The sequence below is a fragment of the Bufo gargarizans genome, chromosome 6 (genome assembly GCF_014858855.1).
Source record: "Bufo gargarizans isolate SCDJY-AF-19 chromosome 6, ASM1485885v1, whole genome shotgun sequence".
NCBI classification, from domain to species: domain Eukaryota; kingdom Metazoa; phylum Chordata; class Amphibia; order Anura; family Bufonidae; genus Bufo; species Bufo gargarizans.
The window spans coordinates 242742396-242758711 of NC_058085.1; the positions used below are offsets into that span (position 1 = coordinate 242742396).

The 16316-nt window shown below is 40.5% G+C and overlaps 2 protein-coding genes across 2 annotated transcripts in view; both read left to right on the forward strand.

Moving 5' to 3' along the window:
- The window catches only part of LOC122941367 (oocyte zinc finger protein XlCOF7.1-like), a 108606-nt gene extending 94165 nt beyond the window's left edge, over nucleotides 1-14441 (forward strand). The window contains exons 5-7 of the mRNA XM_044298569.1: nucleotides 2549-2646; nucleotides 4026-4140; nucleotides 11905-14441. Coding sequence (XP_044154504.1) covers nucleotides 2549-2646; nucleotides 4026-4140; nucleotides 11905-12623 — 932 coding nt within the window. The 3' untranslated portion in view covers nucleotides 12624-14441. The remainder of the gene's footprint in view (nucleotides 1-2548; nucleotides 2647-4025; nucleotides 4141-11904) is intronic.
- LOC122941374 lies at nucleotides 14048-15664 on the forward strand. The gene is made up of 2 exons (XM_044298586.1): nucleotides 14048-14106; nucleotides 14441-15664. The coding sequence occupies exon 2, from the start codon at nucleotides 14516-14518 to the stop codon at nucleotides 15347-15349; it is 834 nt and encodes a 277-aa protein (XP_044154521.1). The 5' UTR covers nucleotides 14048-14106; nucleotides 14441-14515; the 3' UTR covers nucleotides 15350-15664.
- Nucleotides 15665-16316: the final 652 nt, after the last annotated feature.

The following is a 16316-nucleotide window of genomic DNA, read 5'->3' on the forward strand; positions in this document are numbered from 1 at the left end:
ACTCGACTGTAAGTTTCTTGGCAGTTGTCCCTCACTAGTTGATTGTGGTGCACTTGCGTTCAGGTGGGGGGTCTGACCAGACGCGTTTCGGGGTTAAAATATCCCCTTCCTCAGTGGTAATCAGACCCCCCGAAGACCAACTCTTTTATAGTGGAATAGTGTCTGCTGCAAAACCCGGGATGCATCTAAATACGTGGTTTACAGGAAATCCCAATGAAAATACCTCCATAAATGTAGAATCGCATTCCCTATTATCAGTACTTCTATGCTTTCTTATTGCATTTTTATTTATTTTTATATTGTATTAGACATTTTTAAAATATCTTGAATTAAGTCCCTAGGATTAGGGATATATTAATATTAACCAGATAATTTACTAATATGTATTCTATTTCATTTATACCGATCCACGTATCAACTGTAATTTTTTAGAATGTTTTAAATAGAATGTGCAATATATTGCAACATAGACCTTATTTTATTTTGTAACAATTTTTACATAATCCAACAAACGCAGCATAATCGCATTGACCGTGCCTAGACGGCAGTTGCGGCTTTTTTTAACACCATATGCAAAATATGGGCTAATAATAGTGTAGGGACTGGTTATCAGATCAGGGAATGTTAGCAACAGACCAAGTGGTGACCCCACCTATTTTGGCCTAATTAACTACAGAACTAAACATACGACATTAACACATTTTTAACTTGTATTTTGTGATTTTATAGCTCACTTGGACACCAGAAAAAAAAGTTTCTTTTTTTTTTGTTTTTTTTGCACAAAGTTCTCTAGTTTATTAATACAATTACAATTAAATATACAGATTTTTTTTAAAATATATATATATATATACAGTATATATGTGTGTGTCATTTTATTATTTATTTTTTATTTTTAACATAATGTGATGTATACTGTAGATTCGTATCAGAATGTGCTACATATTGCAGCGGTGTACCTAAAATGCTTAACTAAGGACTTAGGGTACTTTCACACTTGCGGCAGGACGGATCCGACAGGCTGTTAACCATGTCGGAACCGTCCTGCGGCTATTTGGCTGTGCCCGCGGACCACCGCTCCATCCCCATTGACTATAATGGGGACGGGGGTGGAGCTCTGCCGCAAGTGTGAAAGTAGCCTTAGCAGTCAAAAAAATTTGAATAAAAAACGCAGCGGCACTGCTGGAATAAAAGTGCGTTTTTATTAACAATGGAACAAGTAGCTATGAAACTACTATTGCACCGAAGGATAACACTATGGAATAACATTACTGTTGGAATAGTATATATGATCATCGATATACTACAATAGAATGAAATTAACATCCATGTTAACTAAATGACTTTCGGAACGGGATCCATCCCGGGTTTTGCAGCAGACACTAATCCACTATAAAAAAGATTACCATTGAGGAAGGGGATATTTTAACCCTGAAACGCGTCTCGTCAGACCCCCCACCTGAACGCAAGTGCACCACAATCAACTAGTGAGGGACAACTGCCGAGAAACTTAGTCGAGTCCGCAGGTGAAAGTGACAGAGAGCTGAAGCCTGGATTTGTACGGGCGGGCCTATGTGGAACAATTCACCGACGCGGCAAATGTAAATCCTGGAAAGACAAAAGGGGAAGCATCCCATTAGAGTCTACAGGACGGCAGAAAACTTCAGAAACCGGTTAGACTGTTCCGATAACAGAGTGATCACAAGCTAATTATTCACTTCTAGCGGGACGCCGCTAGGCTCAAATACAGCGGGACGCCGCTGCAGTCAGTCTTAGTACTGGTTCTTTAGAGGCACCTGCGGTGTTGGTACCAACCTACCGTATAGGTGTTATATCCCACGCTTGAAAATACCAGCGAGAGTGTGTTGAACTTTACATAGGATATCGGAATTGACATATTCCAAGGAAACACCTAGTGACTTATTTTACTATCTTGATACATTTCATTTGTTGCAATTAGGTTTCCTTAATGGATACAGTTCTCCTACTATAAACAGTCCATCATATCAGAGACATTTCATGCTGCCATCAAATACTTAGGTGTATTATATATGCTGCTATATGTTACCTCTGCTGCTATATCTATTGTATTTTAGGTGATGTTTTAATATAACTTATTTTTTACAGGAGGTCAATCAATTCTATTTATAATTCTATTTATTTATCCACATACACCCTGCTTATTGTGTATCAGCACTCACACTATATTTATTGCTATATTTGAATGTCAATTGAACGTATCACTTTTTAGCCTACGTCTACAGTGTTGTATTTTGTCATTTTATTATTAAACTTAGTGTCCTAATTATTCTCAGGTGTGCCCAGTCTTTCATATATATTTACAACCTGATAAATGATGTTCATTGGGTAATTAATTGCAATTTTACACCAGCAAATCATCACTAACAAGCGTTCCTACGAGTGCTTGTTAGCACTGATTTGGCCGAACCCTCGGTCAGTGTAATACTGTCCTTAGATTTGAGGGTCATCATCAGATAAACTCTTGTAAGTAATCTATTTAGCTGCTTTGTTTGTATGTCTACGACAGATGGATCCAGTGATATTACTAGCCTAGAAGGATGCTTCAGTTCTCCTTATACCGAGGATTGTCCAACAGAAAGTCCCTGTGCCATGCCAGATCCTCAGGTACGCATACTTGATGTCTTAGGAAACAGAAAACGAAATGCACATTGAATAGTTTTTAAAAGCTGGATGGTTTTTATATACTGCTATTCTAATTAAAGGGTTTCTGTCATCAAAAAAATCGTTATGTAGCTGGCTGACATTAGCGATGTGCTAATGTCAGCAGAACATATCGGTATGACTTATATCTCCCTGCCTGCCGCTGGTCGCGTTAAATAATGACTTTTAGAATATGCAAATTAGCCTCTAGGAGCACGTGGGGCGTTGCTGCAGCAAATAGAGGCTCCGTCCTCTCACCGTTTTGCACCCCCTAGTAAAGGTGATTGACTTCCACGGTCTCTTCCGTGCCCCGAAAATCCCGCGCCGTCCATTTTAGTATTAGGCGCAGGCGCAGTGAGTGAAGGACGGCAGCAGGTGAGCGTCCTTCACTCTTCACTTTTATCAAATGAGGCAGTGAAAAAGATGGCACAAGGGTCATTTAACAGGGGTATGGGCAGAAACCCTTCTGTCCTATGTGGGGGGGGGGGGGGGGCTGGTTTGATCCTTGCTATGGGGTCCTTACTTCTATATATACACCACTGGCTGGATACCTTGGAATCTGAGTTTTATTAACCCCCAGAAGTGTTGAAATGCGTAGAGCCCGATATCCTATAGTTCAGTCCAGCATGGAACGGAGAAAGGCCTTAGACATATTATACTGCTGCACGGCCCCTTTAAATGTGCATACTCACCCCCATTCACTGTTGTGTCACTGCAAACCTGAAGAAAAATACATTGTGAAAACGTATAAGCTGCTCATACATAAACAATAGGACTTCTAAGCATGCGGCTCATAAGTCCTCCAAATATATTTCAGAAGCAGTTTGTGTGCGAATGGGGGTATTTTGCTTCCCCTGAAGAAGCCGAATCGCTTGGCGAAACATGTAGGGAAGCAGGTCCTAGTTTTTAGGCAGGAAGGGTAGATAGGGACTACTAATAAAGTAATTCAAGCATTTAGAGTGCAGCTATCCCCTTGGGGACTATATGAATGCACATGTGAATCACGCATCAGCAGTAGATACACTTACCCCGGAATCTACCCATCCCTGATAGTTTTAACTGTTTGTTCCTAAGAGGATTATATATATTTGTATTTCAAGTATTCTAATAAAGATTTAGTTAAAGATTTAGTTATAAGTCATATAATCAGAGAGGTTGCAGACACATGCTCAGGTCCAAGAGACCAATTAAAGTTTTCTGTTTGCTAAAAATAGCGTGGCAACCTCCTGTGGGATCTTAGTGTTTGTTATGAGTATCGAATGGGGATGAATATGCACATTTAGAGACTTGGAGTGAGGTAAAACTGTTATTTATATTTTTGAAATGGCAATTTGTCTTTTTAGGGTAAAGATTTGATTAATATTAAAATTGAAGTAATAGATGATGAAGAAGAAGAAACTTATATGAGGAGTGATCAGCAGTGTAAGGAGGAGAACACTAATGCTTATATCTGTCCAGGTGAGTAATTTTGAATGGAGGCCGAAGGGCGATTTTACTTGCTTAGTCTCTACTGCAGCCTCAATGTGGGCACATTTGAACATGGGACCAACACAGATGCCTTCAGCTGCCAAGCGCATATGCAACAGGTCAGCCAGTTTCATAGGTACAAACCTGCTGACAGATGCCCTTTAACTCTTTGTTACTCTCATTAATCAGGAAAGTTTGTGAAACCTTGTAAAATTTGTATATGTATGTATACATTTGAACTAAAACTACATCAGATTTCTAAAAGTAGTCCTAAAAGTAGATAAAGATAACAAAATCAAACGAGTCAAAAGTATTAGACTTTTAGTCATTTATTGAGAAAAATGATCCAGTATCACAAATTTGTGTTGCAAATGTATGGTATGTGAATCTTGCTTTCAGTATCTAAATGTTTCTGGTAATTGTTGATTAGTCCTGCACATTGGCTTGGAAAAATTCTAGCCCATTCCTCTGTACAAAAACAGCTTGCGTATGTCCAGTTGTAAGCCGTGTACCGGGGTGGGCTCCCCAGAATACAGCGAAGTCACGGATAAGGAAAGCGACACTGACACGAGCTTACTGTGCAAGAACAGAAACTTTACTTAGACAACGAGTAATAACATAAGAACAATATAAACATGCATAGAAAATGCTATATCCCCGAACCCACAGTCAACGTCCCTGCCCACTGGACAAGCCTCTAGCCGATGGTGGACACAGCACAGCCTGCAAGTCGTGCTGTGCCGCTACAGAGGACACCCCTAGCCGATGGCAAACGCAGCAGAGCCTGCAAGTCAATAACTGCGCTGCAGTACAGTACAGTACAGCCTAGCAAAACAATCTACTCCTAACTAACTAATGCTAGGCCTAGGCTAGTCTCTGTATCTTCAGGCGCCACACAATATAACAATCAGTAACCAAGTGTACTGACCTGCATCAGTTCTGGGCCCGAGGATGCAGCCTACCAGGGATGGCCACCAACCTCTTAGCAACCGTGCGGCCTTGCTTGATGATGAGGCCTTCTGTCCACACACTGAACTGGTCTTCCTGGGACAACCTCTCTTTCAGAAGAGCTGGATTCAGTCCGGGTATAACAGCTACTCTCCTTCTTCTGAGTGTCCATTAACTGGAGAGCAGCTGCTTTCTCCTTGCAATCCTGCCATGCACACCATTATTGTTCAATGTCACCCTGATGATGGAGTTATGAACATTAACATTAGCTAATGTGAGAAAGGACTTTAGTTGCTTACAGGTTACCTTGGGTTCCTTTCCTTTGTGACCTCGTAGACTACTACACGCCTTGCTCTTGGTGTGACCTTTGTTGGTTGTACACTACTGGGGAGGGGTAATAATGGTCCTGAATTTACTCAATTTTTACACAACTGTCTGACTGTGGATTGTTGGTTCCAAACTCTTTAGAGATGGTTTTGTAACCTTTTCCAGCCTGATGAGCATGAACATTCTTCTGAGGTCTCCAGAAATCTGATTTCATTCATGCTTTGATAAATTCCTGTTCTTTACATAAAAAGGGTCAGCCACTCACACCTGATTGTCATTCCATTGATTGAAAAACACTTGACTTTTATTTTTTTCATATTCAAATTATCTACTAATCCTAAAGGTTCACATACTTTTGCCACTTACAGACATGTAATATTTTTGACTCCCTTTTTTTATTTGGTTATCTTTATCTTCAATGTCCTTGGGTAGTCTTCAGACCCTCTTACTTTTTAATCTGCGCTAAATACCCCATAATTAGAAAATGGAAACAGAATATTCAAAATTTTTGCTAATTTATTAAAAAGGGACAACAAAATCTACGGCACTCCACTGTAAAACATGAAAAAAAAGTGTCCACAGAACCTTTCTCAAGCCAAGTGAATTACAAAGTACTAAAATGTATACATCACATAATTAATTCATCACGAATTGATGTGTGTTTAAAAGTACACGCCCCTCTGTCATTTCCAATCCCAGTGTTGTCTTGCAGCCTGTTCAGACTAGACGCTAAGTACATGTCAGCCAGATCTCCATTACAACTTGATTAAATCCTGTGGTATATCAGTGTCCATGATTGCATATAATAATTACATACTTGTGCATCATTACATGTGTACAATATTTCATGTGATAACATAAAGTGCTAAGTGCTATTCATATTAAAAAACGCTTGGCCACAACATTTATAAAGACAAGGGCAAATTGCAGGCTGAACACTCCACCAAGGGCTGTAGAACGGGCACATATGCGGCATGCACCAGCCAGACGCGCCAAAACCTGTGCGTCTTCCTACTCGCAATGCGCATAGTCCCATGTGTCCGCTGACAGCCAGCGACATCTTTAATAAAGGCAAACTGATGGGCAAATGAACAAGAATGCATAATTAAAGGAGAACATCAGACTTCACTTCCACAAATAGACTGAGTAGATCGCATACTGGTCATAATTACCTCCACTGCCATAGTGAAAGTCGCAGCGCCCCCTAGGTTGGTGGGATCACAGCTCGCACACCACAGTGGATGGATCCAATCATACATTTAACCCGTCGCGGGCATCAGTCACTATGCGAACTATTCAGTCAAATACTCCCCAATAATAATGCAATATGTTCAGCCGTTGTATGTCTATGTAGTCCATCTTCTGTGACTGTTATCTTCACAACTACTCCCAACGTTCCAGGCCAGGTTTTGATTAGGCTACATGCACACGACCGTATGTGTTTTGCGTTCCGTATGGCATCCTTTTTTTTTTTTTTTTTTTTTTGCGGATCAGTTTTTTTTTTTTTTGGTGGACCCATTGTAATAATGCCTATCCTTGTCCGCAAGACAGCACACGGTGTGCTGTCCGAGTTTTTTGCGGACCCATTGAAATGAATGGGTCCGCATCCTATCCGCAAAAAAAAAAAACGGAACAGACACGGAAAAAAAAATATGGTCGTGTGCATGAGGCCTTAGTGATATAAAAACCCAGCCAGCAGTCTCAGCTGTGTGGATTATCCTCCATTTCACAGTGAAGCTGTGGCGTCTCTGTGGTTTTGGGATCTGCATGAGGTGTGCCATGCTAAAGGGCCTGAGAGCCGCATGCTGGAAAACAGGCCCCTAAAGCCTGCTGGGGACCGGTGAATGAAAAACTGCTAACAAGGTGAATGTTTTGTTCTGTTGACTTTCCAACACTGCAAAGTGTGTTTATTTTGTTTTGCTTTCTGTGTGAATAAACACTGAACTGTTTACGTTAGACTTTGTGTTTGCCTCTCTACTGCGTCCGCTAATATATATATATATATATATATATATATATATATATGTGTGTATATATATATATATATATAATATTTCTACAGCCTGAGGAAGATGTGATGCCTACATGGAAACGCATTGCTGTGCTGTTTTATTGTTTTCAATAAACTGAGACTTTGAAAATAGCAGCAGCCCCAGGTTTCCATTACTCAACGTCCTGTTTCTCCAAACTTTTGATGTTGCCATAGCCACATATCAAAAAAAAATTCATCAGTGGGTGTCCAAGCGAGACTTTCTCATCACTGCAGCAAACAGAAGTGAGACAGACACAATAGAAAGTTTAGGAGCCCATCTCAATTCTATTTCCTGCAGTGAGTTAAGAGAGCACTCTTCTCTGTTCTCTCTCTAGCATTTAAAGGGAACCTGTCACCAGTTTTATGGTGTCCTAACTAAGGGCAACATAAATAAGTAACTGATTTGCTCAGCAATGCTGGGTCACTTTCTTTAATTGACCCAGTCAATCTGCCAACATCTTGTATTGAAAAGCTCCAGCTGATAATGATGAGTCCTGAATATTCATGAGCTCCTGACTCTCCCCGCCCACCTGCTGCTGAATGACTCCATAGGACTCAGCAGCAGGTGGGCAGGGGAGTGGCTATAGCTCTGAATTAAATATACACTGGACTCAATGACATCACGCCGGACTCGAATCAGCTCATTAGCATGCGGCATCTTTGTGTGCATATTATGAGGTAACCATCTGTCACACCAGTAAGTGAATACATCTAAGGCACTTTTTAGTAGTTAATGATTGTATATAATTACTTAGATTATAATCAAATATCCACATGACAGGTTCCCTTTAAGTGGTCTCAGCACTCAAACCCCCATCGATAAAAACTTTTGATATATCACTATGATGTATCAAAAGTTTTCCCAAAGTACAGTTCCACTTCAAGGCTTCATCAATATACAAGGAGTGCAGAATTATTAGGCAAATTAGTATTTTGACCACATCATCCTCTTTATGCATGTTGTCTTACTCCAAGCTGTATAGGCTCGAAAGCCTACTACCAATTAAGCATATTAGGTGATGTGCATCTCTGTAATGAGAAGTGGTGTGGTCTAATGACATCAACACCCTATATCAGGTGTGCATAATTATTAGGCAACTTCCTTTCCTTTGGCAAAATGGGTCAAAAGAAGGACTTGACAGGCTCAGAAAAGTCAAAAATAGTGAGATATCTTGCAGAGGGATGCAGCACTCTTAAAATTGCAAAGCTTCTGAAGCGTGATCATCGAACAATCAAGCGTTTCATTCAAAATAGTCAACAGGGTCGCAAGAAGCGTGTGGAAAAACCAAGGCGCAAAATAACTGCCCATGAACTGAGAAAAGTCAAGCGTGCAGCTGCCAAGATGCCACTTGCCACCAGTTTGGCCATATTTCAGAGCTGCAACATCACTGGAGTGCCCAAAAGCACAAGATGTGCAATACTTAGAGACATGGCCAAGGTAAGAAAGGCTGAAAGACGACCACCACTGAACAAGACACACAAGCTGAAACGTCAAGACTGGGCCAAGAAATATCTCAAGACTGATTTTTCTAAGGTTTTATGGACTGATGAAATGAGAGTGAGTCTTGATGGGCCAGATGGATGGGCCCGTGGCTGGATTGGTAAAGGGCAGAGAGCTCCAGTCCGACTCAGACGCCAGCAAGGTGGAGGTGGAGTACTGGTTTGGGCTGGTATCATCAAAGATGAGCTTGTGGGGCCTTTTCGGGTTGAGGATGGAGTCAAGCTCAACTCCCAGTCCTACTGCCAGTTTCTGGAAGACACCTTCTTCAAGCAGTGGTACAGGAAGAAGTCTGCATCCTTCAAGAAAAACATGATTTTCATGCAGGACAATGCTCCATCACACGCGTCCAAGTACTCCACAGCGTGGCTGGCAAGAAAGGGTATAAAAGAAGAAAATCTAATGACATTGCCTCCTTGTTCACCTGATCTGAACCCCATTGAGAACCTGTGGTCCATCATCAAATGTGACATTTGCAAGGAGGGAAAACAGTACACCTCTCTGAACAGTGTCTGAGAGGCTGTGGTTGCTGCTGCACGCAATGTTGATGGTGAACAGATCAAAACACTGACAGAATCCATGGATGGCAGGCTTTTGAGTGTCTTTGCAAAGAAAGGTGGCTATATTGGTCACTGATTTTGTTTTTGTTTTGTTTTTGAATGTCAGAAATGTATATTTGTGAATGTTAAGATGTTATATTGGTTTCACTGGTAAAAATAAATAATTGAAATGGGTATATATTTGTTTTTTTGTTAAGTTGCCTAATAATTATGCACAGTAATAGTCACCTGCACACACAGATATCCCCCTAAAATAGCTAAAACTAAAAAACAACTAAAAACTACTTCCAAAAATGTTCAGCTTTGATATTAATGAGTTTTTTGGGTTCATTGAGAACATGGTTGTTGTTCAATAATAATATTAATCCTCAAAAATACAACTTGCCTAATAATTCTGCACTCCCTGTACTGTAGATAATATACTGTAGTTCCTTTGTGTCCTCTGAATTGTGAATTACCAATTGGACACACATTCAGTTATGCATTCTGTACAAAACATCTGATTGAGAGGAAGAAAGACTTACTGATTAATGGGAAGTGAAGAGATAAGCACACTTGTCTTTGTGCGTTTCATGATATTGGAAGTATGTGTTCCATCTTCATGCGGTACAAACAATAGGAAGCCTGCATTCCACTACTAAGTTAAAACCTATGGGGAAAGCATTATCTCATTGTTAAAAAAAAATTTAGAGCAAAAATGGTTTATGGGATGATCATGGTAAAAGGAGGCTATTAAATGTCCTGGTACAGCGCTTTCTACTACATGCAGTAATGTTACTGAGGTCATCAGTATCAGATCGTTGGGGGTCAAACAGCTGACACCCCCACCCCACATTAAAGTGAATGCATACCTCACACAAGCCTCTTCAACCAGCTGATTGGTGGGGGTGACAGACTCAGAGCCCCTCTGATCTGATATTAAAGAACTACCCTAACATTTAGATTTTTTTTTTATAAACAAAAACAAAATGTATTGGCCAACATTTACCACTAACATAAAGTACAATGTGGGACATTTACTAAGACCAGTGATTTAGATAGATAACTTAGGCGCATGATCCGATGGCGGTTCAACAATATTAAATCTACGCCAGCTCCTTTGCTGGCATAGATTTAAGTAATTTTCTACGCCAAAAACAGGCGTAGAAAAGGATAAATGAGACTGGTCTGCTGGCCCTCTCTCTTTCCCGCCTATGCCACGCCCTCTTTTTTCAGAACTCAAGAAAGGAGTTGTAAGTGGCGTACATGGGGAAAAGGCACAGATTTTGCCACAAAACATCTTTGCAACAAAATCTGTGCCTCAAATACACCCAAAAGTGTCATTAGAAAAACAGCTGCTTGCATAAGTAAAAAAATAAAAAATAAATCCAAGATATTACTATGTAGTGAGACATGTCAGATTTGAAAAATGATCTGCGACCTTAAAGGGGTTTTCCAGTACTTTGATTGGTGGCCTATCCTCAGGATAGGCTATCTATATATCTGATTACCAGAGGTCAAGCACCCTGAAGTTCACTTATCAGCAGTACTGCAGTATCTCTGGCGTCTCCATCCATTTCTGTTATGGGCAGAGATAGTTACTAAAGCACAGCTCCCATTCACTTAATGGTAACAACATTGCAGCAACCAGCTCCATACACAGTGACAGAGCTGTTTACTTCAGGCCCCAGTGCTACTGCAGGGTTGTGGGGTATTAGACTCCCTGATTACATATCCTGAAGAAATACCCCAAAAACCCTATAATGCCAAAACTTGCTGTGTCTGTAAAGGGATTATTCCATGATGAACATCTATCTCCTATCCACAGAATGGAGAATGTGTCAGATCGGCAGGGGTTCAGCCATTGGGCCACATGTAGATCATGAGAACAGGAGCCTATGTTCCCCTGTTTGAATGAAGAGGTGGTCACGTATGTGCTGCCACTCTATTCAACTCTGTGTGGCTCCCAGAGTTAACTGAACACTTGTACTCTATCTCCAGCGGTCCCATAAGTCGACTGGAACAGCAGCACATGACTGCCACTCCATTCAAGCTGGGGAATACAATGCCAAGCTCTCATGATTTGCGGGGTGCCCAGAAGTCAGACACTCATTTCCTATCCTGTGGATAGGAAATAAATGTTTTGTCATAGGCCAACCCTTTTGAGGGGTTTAAGGCTAGTCTTTTTGATTCCTTGGAAAGATATTGGTGGCCAATTTAGCTATATCCAATATTGTTTTATACTTTTTACATACTTTATTTTGTTGTTTTCCATGGGTTATGTTTGAGGCAGCTTCCTTTAGTCAGAAGTGATATCATCTAGGAGTAATCCTTTTCTGTATACTGGACTACTATAGGTTATGAGCAGTAAGAATAATGAATTTTGTATTTCTGTTTTACATATCCATTAGGTCAACAGAGCAGAAGAAATATAGTAAATGGACATTTAAATTTTTCTTCGGATTGTGAAACAGAAGTTAATATCTCTTCTCAAGTTCCACCAGGAAAAAGCTCCACTACCCCAAATCTACCCCCAGTTGTCCATAGCACATGTCTATTTTGTGATTCCTCTAATCACGAAGAACAGTCTTTTGATACGTTGCCTATTGATACACAAAGTGCAGATCATACAGAAGGCAAAATTTATCCGTGTTATGACTGTAGAAAAAAGACAAACCTTATAGCACAGCAGAGAATTCTCATAGGGGAGAAGCCATTTTCATGTTCAGAGTGCGGGAAATGTTTTACATCGAAAGCTAATCTTCTTCAACATTGGCGAATTCATACAGGAGAGAAGCCATTTAGATGTGCTGAGTGTGGGAAATGTTTTACCTGGAAATCAAGCCTTCTGGACCATCAGAGAGTTCACACTGATGACCCACAATTTCGATGTTCTGAGTGTCCAAAAAGCTTTGTGCATAAATTGTCTCTTGTTAAGCACAAGAGAATCCATACTGGAGAGAGGCCATTTTCCTGCTCTGAATGTGGGAAATGTTTTTCACAGAAATCTGATTTCATTAAACACCAGAGAATCCACACAGGGGAGAGGCCATTTTCATGCTCTGAGTGTGGGAAATGCTTTACACAGAAGCCACATCTTGTGCGCCATGAAATGATTCACAAACATTAACAGGACAATTATTAGGACTTTTTATCGTTTTAACATTTTTATTTTTTGTAAATATCAGGAAAACAACATCACTAGATCTAAATTATTTGTCCATGCTGGATACAGACTCAGAGTTACAAAGTCCCACTCAATGAATCAGAACTTTGTGTGAGTTGTAAGCTATTCAGTCCTTTGTTCTGTCTGCCTAGGGTTTTATTATAGGCCTCAAATGTACAGCCATATTCATACAAGCTTACAGTTATAATATGGCAACCAAGAAGGTATATGGAGTGTTACTGTGCCTCCAATGTCATACAAAATTGTACAGAGAAAAATTGTTGCACGCTAATTCAGATACTGTATTATAGTCTTATTCATCCTAGAAGCATAGGTTCCCAGAGAGATTATCTCCATAATATGGTGTCATACAGTGGCACTACAGCAGTATGGTATGGAACTGCAAGGATATGCAAGCTCCATGCATACACTCTGCTGTGTCTATAGGCCTTACTCCTATTTTAAGACATGAAATGCTCTTGGTATAATATCCTTTTAATTGATATATTTCAACATTTTGTTTGTGTTTGGTCTTGTTGTGACACTGCAGGGTTCAAGTAAAACTATACCTTTGAGTTGGGTAAACAAAATTTTGTATAGAGGTTGTATTCAATAATACTTGTTTATGCAACATAGAACTTAAAAGAAATATGTCATCATAAATTATTAAATCAATTTTATTGTTTTTTGTTTTGTTTTGTTTTTCTGTTTTTTTTTTTTATAGAGCTTTTGGTGAGATGTCCAAAAAGAATCCCTGCCATTATAGTTAAGAAAAAAAATCTAAAATTTTTTCACTGGCCACCAAATCTAATATGTCAAGTCTTCCTGTTTTAGATATATATTTTAAAGCAGCCTCATAGTACATAGACACAATAAACTCAAGTGGATCTAACTGACTGCTGTTGGTGTATTTTCTAGCCACCTCTGCAGAGGTCATTGTAAAGGGTTAGTAGGTGATTTATTTATTTTTTTTACCTGTGAATGGTGAATTCTGCTTTATCTATACAAGGCTTATCTGTCATTGTAATCCTCCCTGTGTTGATAACAAGATGACTACTGACTGATCTGTACTGAATAGGAAGTTTCTACACATTATTAGGGTAAGTGGCCAGTGTGAAATTGCTGATTTTTTTTAAATAAAAAATTTAATCAAAATATGTTTAACATAAAAAGAAGACTTCGAACCGCAGCCAACTCTGCAGAACGTGGAACGGAGGAGGAGGAGGCAGTGGATTCACCCTATTGTCTCTCAGCGGCACAGGAAGGGTCATTTCCACGTGCTGTACATGGATATGCGACAGCATCCTGATAAATTTCATCTGTATTGTCGTATGTCTGTGAGCAGCTTTGACTTGTTGTTAGCGACTCTGCACCCTGGCCTCACCTAGCGGGACACAAATATGAGGAGCTGCATTTCTCCAGAGGAACGGCTCATCATCACGTTGAGGTATGCATCGTTTATTTTATAGAATGTGCTTAGTAATACATGTTATTAATGTTATCATGTTGTTATATGTGTCAGTGTCGTGCCAAATTTTTCAATGGTAAATTGAGAAATAGTAGTGTAGACAGGCACTCTATACTAGGAGACACACATGTAGATATAGAGTGCACGTCTACAGTACTTTTTTTCGATTTTCCATTTTATCTGACTGGGTGATTCAGGCTAGACGACTAGCACCTATACATATTTACTGAGCGGGTGACCAACCACTTTGGTTATATTAGTTGTAAATAGTGGTTGTTATAGTATATAATCTTTTTTTCTTTTTGTTTTTCAGATTCTTGGCAACAGGGAATTCATTTGTATTTCTGCATTTTGAGTTCCTGCTGGGAGTCTCAACGATTTAGTGACGATGATAGTTCGTCAAACATGTGATGTGATTTGGCAGCGACTCAGGGAAGCGGTGATGCCAGAGCCCAAGGCTGAGGATTGGATCCAAATTGCTGATGGTTTTTATGGTGATGCACAGTTTCCAAACTGCATTGGGGCACTGGATGGCAAACACATTCGTGTTAGGAAGCCGCCTCACTCAGGGTCCCTGTACTACAATTATAAACAGTATTTCTCTGTCGTGCTAATGGCCTTGGCTGACAGTAATTACACGTTTATAATAGTGGATATTAAGGCATTTGGGAGCACTGCAGATGTGCGCATTTTCAGCGCTTCCAGAATGTGTGAGAGACTTCGAGCCAACCAGCTTGCCCTACCAGAGCCCAGATTGCTGCCAGGTTCTGCGGGACCACCGGCTCCATTTGTAATTGTGGCTGATGAAGGGTTTGCTTTGGCACCACATGTCATGCGACCCTTTCCCAGACGCAACCTGGATGACAGCAGACGTATCTTTAACTATCGACTGAGTAGAGCTCGTCGGTATGTTGAGTGTGCGTTTGGAATACTCACACAGAAGTGGAGAGTATTCCTGTCATCCTTACAGATGGCATCGGAGAATGCCACCCGGGTTATTCAAGCGTGTGTGATCCTGCATAACTTTGTCAGGATTAATGATGGTCCCTCTGAAGTTGAGGATTTGGAATCTGGTACATATTCTTCTTCCGGAGGATTGGACCAGACCCTTCACGGACGACCTGGAACTGCAGCCCTTGCAGTTCGGGCCCTCTATGAAGAATATTTTTCAAGTCCTGAGGAAGCAGTGCCGTGGCGTAGTTCATGGCAGAGTGTAAAATAATCTGTACTCTGGTAATCCTAGTAACTTTATTTTCTTAGTTGTATTATTTTTTTTTTTTTGGTGGTGGGGTTATATGTTCATAGTGTAGGGACTCACAAGACAAAGAGGACCCTTGACCTGGGCTTGTGGGCTGGGGTTATATTGTATGAATTGTCAAATAACATTCGTGTAGTCGAAATTGCGAAATTAGAATAGTAAATAGTAAAAATAAAAGTGCTTCATATTCAGCTATCAAATACAAAAAAAAACTTCACATTGTAGTGTCCCACTACGTAAAGGTGGGCACTGCACAGGTTAATGTGTTCCATTGCATTAAATGTCATGCGTTTGTTTTCCCTGTATTATCTGGGTGTCAGGCCTGTCAGGGTGTAGTTTAGCCTCCCAGACGTTAGAGGGAGCTAGAGAGCCCTAGTTATATATAGGAGGGCCCAGACAGGGAAGAGTTAGTTCATTCCAGGGGACTAGAGGAGTCACTTCGTCCACCTGAAGCTCCTGAGGCTATGATTAGCTCAGTAGAGACACCCCAGTTGCAGGACCCAACCTCCTGGGAGAAACCTACAGTTATCCACCTTATAGGAGAAGGCGATCCAGGGTAAGCCACGTAACCCTGATGGGCAGATTACACTAGAAAGTGCAGCAAGAATATAATACCTGAGGAAGACAGTGACCAAGGATTTAAGCCACCCTTTAGGCATCCGGGCCTTGGGATATAAAGCCAGAGCAGGAGTTCTAGAAAGGACACTGTACATTGATTCTGAGGAAAGGTACAACCTGCTGCTGAGTGCTTGTGAATTTACCCTCTGCGTATCTTGCATAAATATTGCCTGCCATTTTGTGAATAAGCCTCCTTGTGGAACTGTGATTGAAAGACTGTACTCTTACCTGCTGTACAAAGTTGGATTGTTCAGTAAAGTTACGTTTGGTTCACTATATACTTGTATACCTCCATCATTCCAACCACCAACCA

Coding starts and splice junctions, on each gene's coding strand:
- LOC122941374 (XM_044298586.1), top strand. CDS start 14,516: ATGATAGTTCGTCAAACATGTGATGTGATTTGGCAGCGACTCAGGGAA.